Below are 15,232 nucleotides of genomic sequence, written 5' to 3' on the forward strand. Positions count from 1 at the left end.
AAAATTGGATGTCATGAGAAAAAATAACCAAGGGAGAAATGTGTACTTAAAGGGTTCGTCGTCGTTCAGTCGCTCAGTCGTATCCGACTCTTGGCGACCCCATGGACTGCAGCACGCCAGGCTTATTTAAGTAATGAAAGAATCAAGCCGGAAACTAGAAATACACACACGAATGAATGAACTTTCCGGCACAGGCTGCAGTTCCTCCCCAGGGCAGGAGGCGGCGCTAGTGTCACGCCAACTCAGCCGCCGACAACTCTTGGTCCCTCTGGCTGACCGTCCAACGCCGGTGCCCGAGGACCGTGAGGGAACTAGCCAGTAGAAAGCCGTCTTAGTTATAGGGTCTGGCGGAAATGTCCAATGAGCGTAGCGGGTCTATTCAAGGGGCGGTGCCAAGAAGAGGGGCGGAGGGAAGCGGTTAGAGGTGGGAGTTGGCGCTGCGGGCCGGGTAGGGACCGCGGAGCTGAGATGCGGACGGGGCCGCGCCGGTGACCGGAGCTGCCGCCCGACATGAACTCGCTGGAGCAGGCGGAAGGTAGGGTGCGCCTCCTGGGCCCTTCCCTAACTCCTCCCGGAAGCTTGCGGGGCTCTCGAGGCGCCGGAATCGTGGAAACTGGTCGGGAGAGAGGAGGCCGCGAAGGATGGACTGACGGGGCCCGGAGCTGGGGGCGCGGGGGCCGGCCCAGGGGCCAAGGGGCGGCCGGACACGGCCAGGCACTGCTTCCGGCGCGCCTGGCCTCCGCCGGCGCTGGAGAGGCGCTGCGTCAGCTCCCCCCTCATTCCCCCTGCGTGGACCAGGGAGCTTCTCGCCCGGTTACTTCTATTTCTTACTCGTTAGCAAACCGTTGTACTTTGTGCCTTGTAGGGCGCTAACTCACTTAATTTTTTTCTGATAGTCGTTAAGAGTTGTATCCCTAATTCCTGCCTTGGTTTTTGGTAACTGCCGGGGTAAGGGAGTGCTTCTTGGTCTCCTTTTTAAAGTTTGAAAAGCGCAACTGAAAATGATACCTTACCTTGCTCATTCAGAGGGAACACCTTAAACGCCCCTGTCTTGTAGAACCAGGCGTCGGCGCTCCAGAAGTGCCACATAGATCGTCTTGTAAGCTCTTGGGAGGCTGGAAAAGGGAGCGTCTTTCCATTATCCCTCCGTTAGCTGTATCAGTTCAGTAAGAGCAGACTGAAAGCGTAGCTGTTAATTAAACATAAGGGCATCGAGACTTTGGTCCTAGGTAAGACATTATCCAAATACGGAGTTCTTGATTCCAACAGAGTTAAAACTCGACTTGATTTTGATCCTTGTTTTGCAACCCCAAATTTCTAGCTTTTGGCGCCGACTGAGGCTGCTGCTGATTTTCCACATACCATTTTACGAGGAACCAGCTAGTTTTCTTATATGTGAAATTGGAACTATAGAAACCTAGTGTTTCTGTCAAGTGCATAAAGGTGTCATAGTGAAGAAGTAAACAGTGCAGTCATACGTGTAAGTTGGTGTGCAAGACCTGAAGCAGTTAGAGTATTTAAAATTCATCGTAATAGATTCAGACTAGTAAGAGTAGCTAATTTCAAAATTGAAATCTTTTTACCTAGATCTCAAGGCTTTCGAGAGGAGACTTACTGAATATATTCATTGTTTGCAACCTGCCACTGGACGTTGGAGAAGTAAGTGCTTAGACATTTTTTTAAGGGAAAATAAGCTGACAGTTGATACTTTTATTCTACCTAGCAGTGATTTGCTTTCACGTAAAACTTTTGATTAACGAATGCTTGCTTAAAAAGCAAACAAATGCTTGCTTTATTAAACCATAAGGTTCCCTTTTGTTTTGACAGGTTTAGATCTATTTAATTTTGTAAATAACAGCATTTTAAAGAAATTTTAAGAAAAGAAACTGACAGCCCTAAAAGGATAGTCTTATTTTGTGTGGTTGAATTTTTATTTTTATATTAAAATACATATATTTTGTTAGACATATATGGCAAATCTGGTTACCAGAACACGTGATAAAAATTTCAGTGATCTGTTTAGCAGTTTTACAATTTTGCCTATAAACTATTGAAGTAAAGTTTGTTAAAGGAAGTGATATTCACCAATACTGTAAAATGTGACTTGAAAGAATTGTAGTTACTGCCCCATGGAAATATATAGGAAATAGGAAATGTAGACAAATATATAAGTGATAAGATCAGTAAGCAGAATACTTTGGTAACTTATGTTGGGAGAGTCTTAATTTCTTGGCTGTTCATTGCTGAAGTCTAATTTTTTCCAAGAAGAGTGAAAAGTGAAAATCATTCAGTTGTGTCCCACTCTTTGGGACCCCATGGTCTCTATTATAGTCCATGGACTTCTCCAGGCCAGAATACTAGAGTGGGTAGTCTTCCCTTCTCCAGGGGATCTTCCCAACCCAGGGATCACACCCAGATCTCCCGCATTGCAGGCAGATTCTTAGATGAACCACAGGGAAGCCCAAGAAGGACATCCTTTATTTTGAAGTAGGATTCAGTTGGTGGGACTGAACTGAAGAGCACTGTTGAAGTCAGGGGTCTTTTCCTATGTCAAGATTTTTTGTGTAATTTTTAGTAAATCTGTGTACAAAGTGCTAATCATACGTTACAGGAATTCTGATTGGTCAGAATTCACTAGTAGTAATGATTTTTCTCAAGCTCTCCCGTTTACCTAGGAATTATCCCGAAAACCTTATTTCACTGTTACTTGGGAATCTTTTTAAATGTATAGGAGTATAAAATGTAATATAATGAATACACTTTTTCTCTGGTTCACAGTCTCAGTGCTTCCATATAAACGACATCAGCTTGTTTAGTATACCCATTTGTATGAGGTCCTGTCTGGTGGGTTTGATTATGATTTTGCTTCATTTTAAGAAAAGAAAAATCTGTATACTTTAGTATATTTCTTATTGGAAATATAGAAATGTAAGAAACTGAGTTTAATCTGTTCTGAGCTGAGAGCATAAATTTGAAATTTTGAGTATTATTAAATAACTAAAATGAGATTGTTTTTCTGTGATTTGCCTCTTCTAAAAGTGCATCACCAGAGGTTCTAGATAATTAAGGTTTCGCAATATTTCTGTTGGTCTTTGAAGCTTGATCTGTAAATTTTTAAAAATGTTTGCATCCCAATTGAAAGAAAGTAACTGTCTTGGTCTCTAGACCATTAACTAGGTCTTGGTGCCCCTGTATTATTTTTAATAGTATAATAGTATTTTAGTAACACTATTTATTCTCAGGTTTTACTTATGCTCTATCTAGAATTTCTAAAATAATTCTACCTTAATGAGGAGAAAGAATCTTTCTAACTTGTACTGTCAGTAATTCTACCCCAACTTTCCTTAAGTCCCTTAAAGAAAATCTGATACTGATGGGTGTGTTCCACACTCCCTAACACTGACCTTTGTTTAATTCAACAACAGGCAGTTGTCTGCAAGGCAGAATTCTTTAGTCCAGGTTCTCAGTGCATTCATGAAAGAGTCTGTGTTTGGTTTGTTTACATTAAAAAATGAGGTTTTGGTGGGGAGTGTTTTTTGTTTTGAATCTGCAGAAAGCATAAAGCACATAACAGAAATTTACATTAAAGTTTTACCACTTTGGTTCTTACTGCTTTTAATTTCATAAATCTATAGAAATACTGACTAAAAAATTCAGGGGGACAGTATCCGCCTCAGTTACTAAGGTTCACATTGTTTTAGAGAATTCCCCAAGGTCTTGTGGCAAGTTTCCCTAATTCCTGAGTGGAGTACATTTTCCCTTTAGTGAAGTGCTGCATCCTCTGGCTGTTGTTTATTAAGAACTGGTAGTAGTATCACATTAATGGCTTATTTCCTTACTAATTTCGTGTTTATCTTTCATCAGTGCTTCTTATAGTGGTATCTGTCTGTACAGCTACTGGTGCCTGGAACTGGTTAATAGATCCCGAGACACAAAAGGTAGAAGTTTTGATTTAAAATCTTTCATAGATTAAGTGAGACAATGGCTATAGCAGTGCTTTGTTTTTTGTAAAGTATTAATCAAATGCTTCCTATTAGTACTAGTAGTGATATTAATCATGTTAAAAATATGCCTTATATTAATTTGCTTGGAAAAAACTTCAGCTGGCTATTGCGGGTCAAGTATCTTTGCCAAGAAAAAGGTCTAAGAAATACTACTTATATTACTTTTCATTTCTGAACTTGTATGCAGTTGTTATGTATCTCCCTATTACATATTTCAGTGTAAACACTATATTTTGTTTTGTTCGTTTAGTATCATCAGTACCAACTTTTAAAAACTATACAGCAACATTTTCTTCTATGAGTTACTTTTGTTAATGCCTTTCCTCACCCCGTAAAGCATTCGAGACAACTTTGCAGTAAGCGTTATGATTAAATAGTAGATGTAAGTGTACTAAGCAGCCAAAACCAGAAAAAAACAGGAGGACGTCAGAACCAGGACGGAAACCAGCTCACTAATACCATAGACCATCTGGGCCAGCATAATTGCCAGGGTCTCTGAAGTGGCACACCACCCTTATGACAGAAAGCGAACAGGAACTAAAAACCATCTTGATGAAAGTGAAAGAGAGTGAAAACGTTGGCTTAAAGCTCAGCATTCAGAAAACTAAGATCATGGCATCTGGTCCCATCATTTCATGGGAAATAGATGGGGAAACAGTAGAAACAGTGTCAGACTTTATTTTGTGGGGCTCCAAAATCACTGCAAATGGTGATTGCAGCCATGAAATTAAAAGACACTTACTCCTTGGAAGGAAAGTTATGACCAACCTAGATAGCATATTCAAAAGCAGAGACATTACTTTTCCAACAAAGGTCCATCTAGTCAAGGCTGTGGTTTTTCCAGTGGTCATGTATGGATGCGAGAGTTGGACTGTGAAGAAGGCTGAGCGCCGAAGAATTGATGCTTTTGAACTGTGGTGTTGGAGAAGACTCTTTGAGAGTCCCTTGGACTGCAAGGAGATCAGTCCTGGGATTTCTTTGGAAGGACTGATGCTAAAGCTGAAACTCCAGTACTTTGGCCACCTCATGCAAAGAGTTGACTCATTGGAAAAGACTCTGATGCCAGGAGGGATTGGGGGCAGGAGGAGAAGGGGGCGACAGAGGATGAGATAGCTGGATGGCATCACCGACTCAATGGACATGAGTCTGGGTGAATTCTGGGAGTTGGTGATGGACAGGGAGGCCTGGCGTGCTGCGATTCATGGGGTCGCAGGGTCAGACACAACTGAGCGACTGAACTGAACTGAAGTCACTGCCAGTTCCATGGTTTTCATCATGAAGAGAACAGATGTGTAAATTCCCTAAACTGTCAGAGCCCTTCTTTTTCAACTTCATTTTATCTTTAAAAAAAAAAAAAATCTGCCTGAAGTTTAATATAGGAGACGCAGAGAGATCTCCCATTGGACACCAAGAATATCGCTGTGCCAAATGCAATAACAGATTTCATAATGTTATTTCTTGAAGCATCCTTTGATGAAACATGATAGCATGTTTCTGAAATTTCTACCTCTTTCTACCAACTTGTGCCTTAATTTAAAACTTGAGCTTTTTTGTTAAAGGAAGTAATCATCTTCAGTTTTTCAGCGAAGTTTCTTTTCTCTCAGTTCAGCTTTCTTTAGGTATTAATGATATTGTAATTTTCACAAAATTAACCTTCCCCTTTTAAGCTATAACTAGATAAACTATTTTCAGTAGCTTTATTTACAACCGTTAAGTTATATAGAAGAAAAACTTATTAATAAGACTTTTGTCAGCAGTCTAAATGGCAGTTCAGACAACCAGGGGGTTATTTACCATGTAATCTCTCTGACTTTATCCACTGAGGTGGAAACACAAAAGAATAGGAGCAGGGGAGGTTGGTGATGGGATTTCACGTTAATAGAGGGGTTTTTATAATGGATAAGAAACCCTCCTGTGTGTCCCTTTATAGCTGGTACTCATCCTTAGGGGAAGAGTGAAGGAGGCTGGCAAGAAAAAGGTCTGTCTTGGGAAATGAATCTGACTTCTAATTGGGAAAAACATAAGCTGATTTCAGCTAGTTGACATCTTAATAAAACATAGAATTAAATGTAATATGAAATAGGCTCAAAATTCTGTAGTTAATGTAATTCTCTAAATTAGGTGAGAATGTAAATATTAGCCTAAATGTCAACTCTGTATTTCAATATTTAATAACTTCAAACCTGACAAACAGCGATTGTGTCTGTAAGAAGAGTTGCAGACTCGAAAGCCAGTGGCTAGGTGGAGGAGCACAGGGGAGAGGGAATGTGGCAAACTGGAAAGTACAGGAGTGCCCAGACTAAAGGAGAAAATTGTTACTTGGGTGCAGTTGACTGTTGCCATGGAGGAAAGAAGGCGGATGCTGACCTAATTAAAACTAAAACACTGTATGTGCTAATATTGTGCAGGGCTCATAAAACACAGCTAGCCTGTGGGAATTGAACTGTCCTCAAGGGTTTAAGAAGACATTACTCTGGAATATTAATCTTTCTTCAAGATCCCATCCTTCTGGGAGCTTTCTCCTTCCTGATGTTTTCAACCTGTCATCTCTTCACTTGACAAATTTATTTAAGCAGTACCATGCTAGGCCACTGTTCTTCCTTAAGTTTAGTTCTCCGTCTTGAAACATGTACACATATCTTAGTATGAGAGTGGAGCACAGATGCCCTTAGTTTGATTCTGTTGCTCCCATTTAGTTTCTAGTCCACTTGATTTCTTTTTCTAGACTCTAAATACTTGCCTTCTCCATCTGCATTCTGATTCCCAGTAGTCTGGCTTCAGTGCCTATGCTTGTTCCCATTCTGGATCCTGTTCCCTTGTCCTTCTACATAGTCTCAGAATTGTGGATGGTTCTGTTTTTTTTCTACCATCTGATTATGCTCATATCTGAAATTAGCTCTTTGTTTCTCTTGAACTGTAGTTTTTTATGGCTAGCTACTAATTATTCTCTTCTACTGGAATGTCTGTGGCCATCTAAATCTAGTAACTTCAAAAGCAAACTCATGTTTTGTTTCTTTCAGAAAGAAAGGGTGATGCTGAAACTCAGTCTTGTAAGGATATGTAGGAGCTAGCCAGGTGAAGAGAGAAAAGGAAAATGGTAGTGATTAGACTGAGACCAGGTTGTGTATGCAGTTTGATCACTTCTGCTTTTTAACAGGGAAGATAACTAGATCATGTCTGACTTGTGTTTTTGTTGAGATTAGAGGCTTCATCTCCATTCATTCAACAATATTGAGCACCTATATGTGCCTGGGTGGTTGCTCAGTCGTGTGCACCTCTTTGCGACCCTTTGGACTGTAGCCCGCCAGGCTCCTCTGTCCAGGGGATTTCCCAGGCGAGATTACTGGAGTGAGTTGCCATTTTCCTCCTCCAGGGGATCTCCCCAGCCCAGCGATTGAATCCCTGTCTCCTGTGTATCCTGCATTGCAGGCTGAGTCTTTACCCACTGAGCCACTGGGGAAGCCCCTGAGCACCAATATTTGCCAAGTCCTATTTCAGGTGTTGGGAAAATAGCAATGCCATGCCCAGAACAGTATCCCTCCACCTGCAGAACTTTTTTCTTTTTTTTTTCTCTTTGGCCATGGCACTTGGCATGTGGAATCTTTTCTAACCAGAGATCAAAGCCCTCTTCTCTGGGAGCATGGAGTCTTAACCACTGGACCGCCCGGGAAGTCCACGGAACTTGTAGTCTTACGCTTTTTAAATTACTTCTCACTAGGAAGGGTTCAGTAAATATTGTCAGTAGGGTATTTTTTTAATTATAGAATTGAATTTGTAATGGTTCAAGCATTTGGAATGAATGGAGGGAATATTACTATATTGTTTTGCTGCATTGAAGATTTAAAACAGACATTAATTTGTGTAGCATAACAATAGGAAGAACTGGGATTTGGGAAAGTCCTCAAATTCCTTTTTTTTTTTTGCCTTGCCTCGCAGCTTATGGAATCCCAGATCCCTCTTGTTCCTTGTTCAGTGGCTAAGTCATCTCTGACTGTTTGCGATCCCATGGACTGCAGCATGCCAGGCTTTGCTGTCCTTCACTGTCTTCCAGAGTTTGCGCAGACTCATGTCCATTGAGTTGGTGATGCCATCCAACCATCTTATCCTCTGTTTCCCCTTCTCCTCCTGCCCTCCAGTCTTTCTGAACATCTGGGTCTTTTCCATTGAGTTCGCTCTTTTCATTAGGTGGTCAAAGTATTGGAGCTTCAACTCCAGCATCAGTCCTTCCAGTGAATATTCAGGGTTGATTTCCTTTAGATTGACTGGATTGGTCTCCTTGTCCAGCTGACTCTCAGGAGTCTTCTGCAGCACCACAATTCAAAAACGTTGATTCTTCTTTATGGTCCACCTCTCACATCCAGACATGATTATGGGAAAAACCATAGCTTTGACTATACGGATCTTTGTCAGCAAAGTGATGTCTCTGCTTTTGAATACAGTCTAGGTTTGTCATAGCTTTTCTTCCAAGGAGCAGGCCATGGCAGTGAAAGCCCAAAAGCCACCAGGGAACCCACCAAATTCTCGTACTTTAGAGAATTAAATGTTACATGTGTTCATGTACAAGTAAAGAAGTAGGAACCAATACTGTTCTAAGATTTTTAACATTTTTATATTTCAAACTCTTGTTTTGACAGGTGTCCTTCTTCACATCCTTGTGGAACCATCCGTTTTTCACCATTAGCTGCATCACTCTAATAGGCTTATTCTTCGCTGGGATTCACAAGAGAGTGGTCGCACCGTCAATGTATCCTTCATCATGAGTTGAATTTTGTTCTCTGAACTAAACTAAAGCACCTCTCTACGTGTTGTTAAAAGCTTACTTTTGAAATACAAATTTTCCTTTGACCGTATTTATTCAGTATAGCTGCTCGATGTCGAACTGTGTTAGCGGAATACAACATGTCTTGTGATGATGTGAGTATTTTCATTAGAAAACTGTAGACAACATGTGAAAGGACTGAAGTTCTTTGGTTTAAGTAAAACAAGCATTAAAGATAATTTGTCTCAATGGAATTAATAGGGAGAATATTCATTGTAGCATTGATTTGAAGACACTTTTTTTAAAAACACTGTAACATCCCTGAAAATTGAGATATATCTAACAGTCAGTGGTGTCTCATAGTTAAATTGGTAGAGAGTGTAATCTGTCTTAATGACAGAAAGTCATGATGCACCTTCTAACTGAAGCTGTCTTAGATTCGGTGAAATACAGTGGTCATTATTGGCCAAAAATGACTCTCTGGGAGTTGGTTTTATGAACTACTGTTATTTATCTTATGCTGTTGTGTATATAGAGTTTTAAATAGAGTAATAGATTAATTGATAGACTATAGACATATGAACCTGCCGTGTTTTTAAAAAAGTTAATCACATATCAATATGATGAGAATATGTCACAATTTTGATTTTATTTATAAAAAGCATTTTTACCTTCAACTTAAAAAAACTATTTACTAATACCTACCCAGTATAGAAGATTAGAATAAAAGGTCAAAAAAATTCTAGGGCAGGATAACAACTGGATTGGTGAAAGAGAATGATAGAGGATAGTATCCATGATATTTGAAGACCTATTAAAAATTAATAATAAAAAGACAAATAGTACATTTTTAAAATGGGAAAAGGTTAAGTCATATCACACAAGTGGAAATACAAATGGATAAAGGTGAAGACTGGACAGCCTCATTTATCATGGAGGAAGTACAAAGTTAAACAGTTCATTTATAAATATCACCTGTCAGATTAGTAAAAATTAAATACTTTATAACTAGTGTGGTGGTGAAACGATGCAGCCACACACTGCTTGTTGGGACTATACATTGATACAGTGGGTTGCCATTTCTCTCGCCAGGGAATCTTCTTGACCCAGCGATTGAACCCACAACCCAGGTCTCCTGCATTTTAGGTACATAACTTTACCATCTGAGCCACCAGGGAAGCCCTTTTTGAAGGATAGTTTTCATCAGTCTTATAAAACGTAGTATGTGCTTGCCTCATGACCTAACCATTCTGTTTTTCTTCTACCCTGGTTGGGGGTACCATCCCACAGGTACACAGGGTTGTTCATTATAACCTCCTTAGTAGTGAAAAAAAAAATGGAAATAATCTTTGTGTCTCAACAAGGGAGTGGTGAAATAGGCTGTGGGAAAGCCATATCATAGGAAATCAGAAGTAAATCTGTAAATACAGACATGGAAGCATCCAAGACATAATGTAGGAGCAAAAAGTAAATTAACAAACAATATGCTCAGTTTGGTGCTTTTTTTTGTTTTAAGTTTTAATTAGGGAAATTTCCAAACATAAGAAGGCAAAGAGAAGAGCTAAATGAACTTCATTTATCCTCAGGCGGTGTCAACAGTAAATCAGCTCTTGGCCATTCTTTTTTGTTTTCATGGCCATTCTTATGTCATGTGTACCCCTCCCCACCTTCCCCATCATCAGGTTATTTAGAAATGAAACGCTTAATTAGCATGTTAGAAGCACCAAATTTTTATTCATATATGTGAATATAAGTCCATTAAAAAAACAGTATGTAAGAATTCATGCTAAAACTGTTTTCTTCTGTAAGAGGACTAGAATTTGAGGTAAATGGAAAGGATGACTGGCTTGTCTTGTTTGAACTTTTTATTAAATCCGTGGTATTTTTATACAGTGGAATACTACACATCTTATAATAGCAGGCTAAAAAGGTACAAAAGTGCTGAAACATAGTGGCGCCAGTGAGTTTCAGAAACACACTGAGTGAAAGAAGCAGGAGCAGAAAAACACACGGTGAGGTTCCATTTATTTAAAGGTCAGAGACAGGCAGGTTAATCTATGGTGAGCAGTTATGTCGGGAGCTCAGGTTCCATTGACCTTGGAAAGAAGTATGGAGGAACTTTCTAAGTGGTGACGATGTTCTGTAGCTTGCCTTGAGAGGTGGCAACTTGGGTCTATATATTTGTCAGAACTTAACAATTTTATATGAATTACACCCCAGTAAAACTGTAGAAAACTTAGTAAAAGTTCTACCAAGATACAAAAGTATTACCAAAAATTAAGGGAAAGTAAGACTTGAGATAATCACGATGGTGTGATTACTGACCTAGAGCCAGACATCCTGGAATGTGAAGTCAAGTGGGCCTTGGAAAGCATCACTACGAACAAAGCTAGTGGAGGTGATGGAATTCCAGTTGAGCTCCTTCAAATCCTGAAAGATGATGCTGTGAAGGTGCTGCACTCAATATGCCAGCAAGTTTGGAAAACTCAGCAATGGCCACAGGACTGGAAAAGGTCAGTTTTCATTCCAATCCCAAAGAAAGGCAATGCCAAAGAATGCTCAAACTACTGCACAATTGCACTCATCTCACACGCTAGTAAAGTAATGCTCAAAATTCTCCAAGCCAGGCTTCAGCAATATGCGAACCGTGAACTTCCTGATATTCAAGCTGGTTTTAGAAAAGGCAGAGGAACCAGAGACCAAATTGCCAATATCCGCTGGATCATGGAAAAAGCAAGAGAGTTCCAGAAAAACATCTATTTCTGCTTTATTGACTATGCCAAAGCCTTTGACTGTGTGCATCACAATAAACTGTGGAAAATTGTGAAAGAGATGGGAATACCAGACCACCTGACCTGCCTCTTGAGAAATCTGTATGCAGGTCAGGAAGCAACAGTTAGAACTGGACATAGAACAACAGACTGGTTCCAAATAGGAAAGGGAGTACGTCAAGGCTGTATATTGTCACCCTGCTTATTTAACTTATATGCAGAGTACATCATGAGAAACGCTGGACTGGAAGAAACACAAGCTGGAATCAAGATTGCCGGGAGAAATATCAATAACCTCAGACATGCAGATGACACCACCCTTATGGCAGAAAGTGAAGGGGAACTCAAAAGCCTCTTGAAAGTGAAAGAGGAGAGTGAAAAAGTTGGCTTAAAATTCAACATTCAGAAAACGAAGATCATGGCATCCGGTCCCATCACTTCATGGGAAATAGATGGGGAAGCAGTGGAAACAGTGTCAGACTTTATTTTTTGGGGCTCCAAAATCACTGCAGGTGGTGGCTGCAGCCATGAAATTAAAAGGCACGAATCCTTGGAAGGAAAGTTATGACCAACCTAGATAGCATATTCAAAATCAGAGACGTTACTTTGCCAACAAAGGTCCGTCTAGTCAAGGCTATGGTTTTTCCTGTGGTCATGTGTGGATTTGAGAGTTAGATTGTGAAGAAAGCTGAGCGCTGAAGAATTGATGCTTTTGAACTGTGGTGTTGGAGAAGACTCTTGAGAGTCCCTTGGACTGCCAGGAGATCCAACCAGTCCATTGTGAAGGAGATCAGCCCTGGGTGTTCTTTGGAAGGAATGATGCTAAAGCTGAAACTCTAGTACTTTGGCCACCTCATACGAAGAGTTGACTCCTTGGAAAAGACCCTGATGCTGGAAGGGATTGGGGGCAGGAGGAGAAGGGGACGACAGAAGATGAGATGGCTGGATGGCATCACTGACTCCATGGACGTGAGTCTGGGTGAACTCTGGGAGTTGGTGACGGACAGGGAGGCCTGGCGTGCTGCGATTCATGGGGTCGCGAAGAGTCGGACACGACTGAGCGACTGAACTGAACTGAAGACTTGAGAGGGAACCAGAATCCTGACAATAGTTTTGACCTAGAACCTTGCAACCAAAGATAATCACCATGTTTTATGTTTTATTGTGTATCTCATGTACTTATTATAAGAGAAAGAGGTTATAATCAAGCTTATGAGTAAAGAACCTCTAAACAGTGTTACAGGGTTTTCAATTCTGCTCTTTGACCCAGTGTTAGGATTTCAGAGCTGCCATATATTGGACATTAACTGTATACAAGGTCTTGGGCCTGTTTTTCCTTTTTATTTACATGATCTCAGTTAATGTCATCCATTTTGTTTAATTACGTAGTGCTCCACTTTATGGATGCATCGTAATTTCATCCACACTTTGCGTGTTGTATATGTTATGCATATTTCATTAGAGCTTAAGCTCCACAAGGACAGGAAACTGTCTTGTCCGTTACTGGGTTTCTAGCATCTCTTGAGGCCTGGCACGTGATAAGCACTCAGTCAATCCTGAATGAAAGAACAGGACTTAAATGAGCATCCTTAAACTTGGATCTCTTCAGATAAGTTCCTAGAAATGAAATTCTTTGGATTATATGGTACGTCCTTTTTTTTTGGTAACTATGACACTGGCCCCGCACGGGCCCTACTGTACCCATCTGCACATGGAAACAGAAAAGTTGCATCCGTGTGCGTGAGTACCAGCAGCATATGAGTGTCTGTCATTCAACCTTAGGTGTGCATTTTAACTTGAGGAAATTAAAGTTTTGATGTTAGAAAATGGGAAAGTTTTTGTTCAGATACACAGTTTTATTTATGTTTTATAGACTCCACTTGGTAAGGAGCATAAATTAGCCTATACAAGTCTGGATTTTATTTTATCCAATGGGTTGGTTGGCTGATTTTCAGGAAGACTGTGTGTGTGTGTTTTAAAGTACTAAAGATTTTAGAAGAAAATTCTACACAAAGAACACTTAGAAAATATAACTATTAATTGCTTAATCTTGACTAAATGTTGAGGGATGTTCTGATGCCTTATAAGGCTTTTAGGAAAGTGGTGATAGTTTTAATAGAATTGTATATATATATATTCTTAACCTTTTTTTCTTTTTATTTTTACAGACAGGAAAGCTAATTTTGAAACCTAGGCCTCATGTTCAATGACAATCTACACTCATTGTTTTGGGACTTAAAACAACCTTTCTTCAAAAAGTGATACAGCAAAAAGCCATAAAAGATTCCTTTTACAGTTGGATATGTGACTGTCATAGCAACAACGGACAAGAAATGTGCAATATTTCCCCAGATTATCTTCATGATGATGACTCTCGTTATCAGTGCTGTGGTACCTTGATTATCTGTGTTTCAGTATTAGTGTCACTTTAGTACTTCAGATCCTGCGAAGGTTTTTGCAGATGAAGTATGTATGTAATATGTTACTAAGTTAAACTTAGAAACAGAACCTCATCCAGTTTTTATAATGTATTTTTGCAAACTACTGTAAATAGCCAATCAATGCCAATGTTAAAGAGGAAATGTTATGTGGACTTTGTTCTCCTGCACCAGTATTTCAAGAACATCCGCTTGCCATCTCCACAGCTCTTTAAAACCGGCTATTACTTATAGCTGTGCCTTTCACTTGAGACTCCTCTTTTAATCATAATGCAGGAAAAACATCGGATTGAGCTTAGGCTAAGGAAAATTCATCTCCATTATGTTGTAAGAAATTGTAGATGTTTTGAGAAACAGTTTTTGTTAAACCAGATAGTGAATTTCAGCCACTGTAGTGCTATTTTCCAGGTTCATTGTTTTCATTTAATGCTAAATATACTTTATATTTTTTTAAATGATTTTAAGAACACTCCAAAGGCTTCTAAGTAGACAGATTTAGTTATAAATTACGTATTGTCTGGGAATTTGACCGTCATTGTTTTAGATTATTGGATTTTATGCTGTGGTAGACATGCTGTTACACTAGTATTGTGCAGGTGTGATTGGTCATCCACTCTGTCATGGGATCACTTGGGAGCAGCGCCACAAACCAGAGTCTAAAATTCTCACTGTTTAGAGAGTGTTAATGACATACTGTGTATGCATATTAGCCACATGTACTATAATAACCCTGAAGATTAAACTATTGGGATTGCTGTAAATATTTTAAAGAACTGGAGGTGCCTTTTACCTGTTTATTAGAAGATTTTGAAAAGGTTTAAATTATTTCATGAGCAATCTTTTTAATTTCATTTAATGTAAAGCTGAAAATTCAAAGACAGGACAAAAAATTTTTAACAAGGCTGCCATTTATCTTAAATGTGTTCATCTTGGCTTTCACATGTACAAAATTTTATTCTTTGAACTGCAGCAATAAACCCTCTGCTCCTACTAAGTCTTAAGAGGGTATTCTATATATTCTTCATTGTTTTATTTCCTGTAAATTTTGTAGGTAAATATGTGCATAAAAATAAATACTTTATATATACATAGTGATTGGGCTTTTCCTTGGTGTAAGTCTGTAACTGAAAAGAATTTTAAACATACTGTGTGTCAGATACAGGCTAGTTCCAAATGAGATATTTCACTCTAACTGTAGTCAGTAGGTCCAGTAGAGCAAATTGCAAGTGACAGTTGAAGGTGCACAGTTTATCAAGCTGG

At 39.5% G+C, this 15,232-nt stretch overlaps 1 protein-coding gene across 2 annotated transcripts; it reads left to right on the forward strand.

The window, feature by feature from the left end:
• Positions 1-270: 270 nt before the first annotated feature.
• On the forward strand, positions 271-15,059 carry CNEP1R1 (CTD nuclear envelope phosphatase 1 regulatory subunit 1). Of its 2 annotated transcripts, XR_015145448.1 has the most exons (7): positions 283-535; positions 1,588-1,659; positions 3,865-3,938; positions 8,639-8,748; positions 8,864-8,918; positions 11,093-11,276; positions 13,703-15,059. XR_015145448.1 is itself a non-coding variant. In XM_086350587.1 (6 exons), the coding sequence occupies exons 1-6, from the start codon at positions 511-513 to the stop codon at positions 13,742-13,744; spliced, it is 378 nt and encodes a 125-aa protein (XP_086206713.1). In that variant the 5' UTR covers positions 271-510; the 3' UTR covers positions 13,745-15,059. The 2 variants fall into 2 exon arrangements, 1 of the variants encoding a protein (XP_086206713.1); XM_086350587.1 differs by lacking the exon at positions 11,093-11,276 and having other exon boundaries at positions 271-535.
• The last annotated feature ends 173 nt before the right edge of the window (positions 15,060-15,232 follow it).

Source organism: Bos grunniens, chromosome 18, assembly GCF_055505025.1.
Source record: "Bos grunniens cultivar Pamir isolate PY7600 chromosome 18, Bosgru_T2T1.0, whole genome shotgun sequence".
Lineage (NCBI taxonomy): Eukaryota > Metazoa > Chordata > Mammalia > Artiodactyla > Bovidae > Bos > Bos grunniens.

Coding starts and splice junctions, on each gene's coding strand:
- CNEP1R1 (XM_086350587.1), top strand. CDS start 511: ATGAACTCGCTGGAGCAGGCGGAAG. Junction 536..1,587: donor CTCGCTGGAGCAGGCGGAAG/GTAGGGTGCGCC, acceptor CTTTTTACCTAG/ATCTCAAGGCTTTCGAGAGG. Junction 1,660..3,864: donor TGCCACTGGACGTTGGAGAA/GTAAGTGCTTAG, acceptor ATCTTTCATCAG/TGCTTCTTATAGTGGTATCT.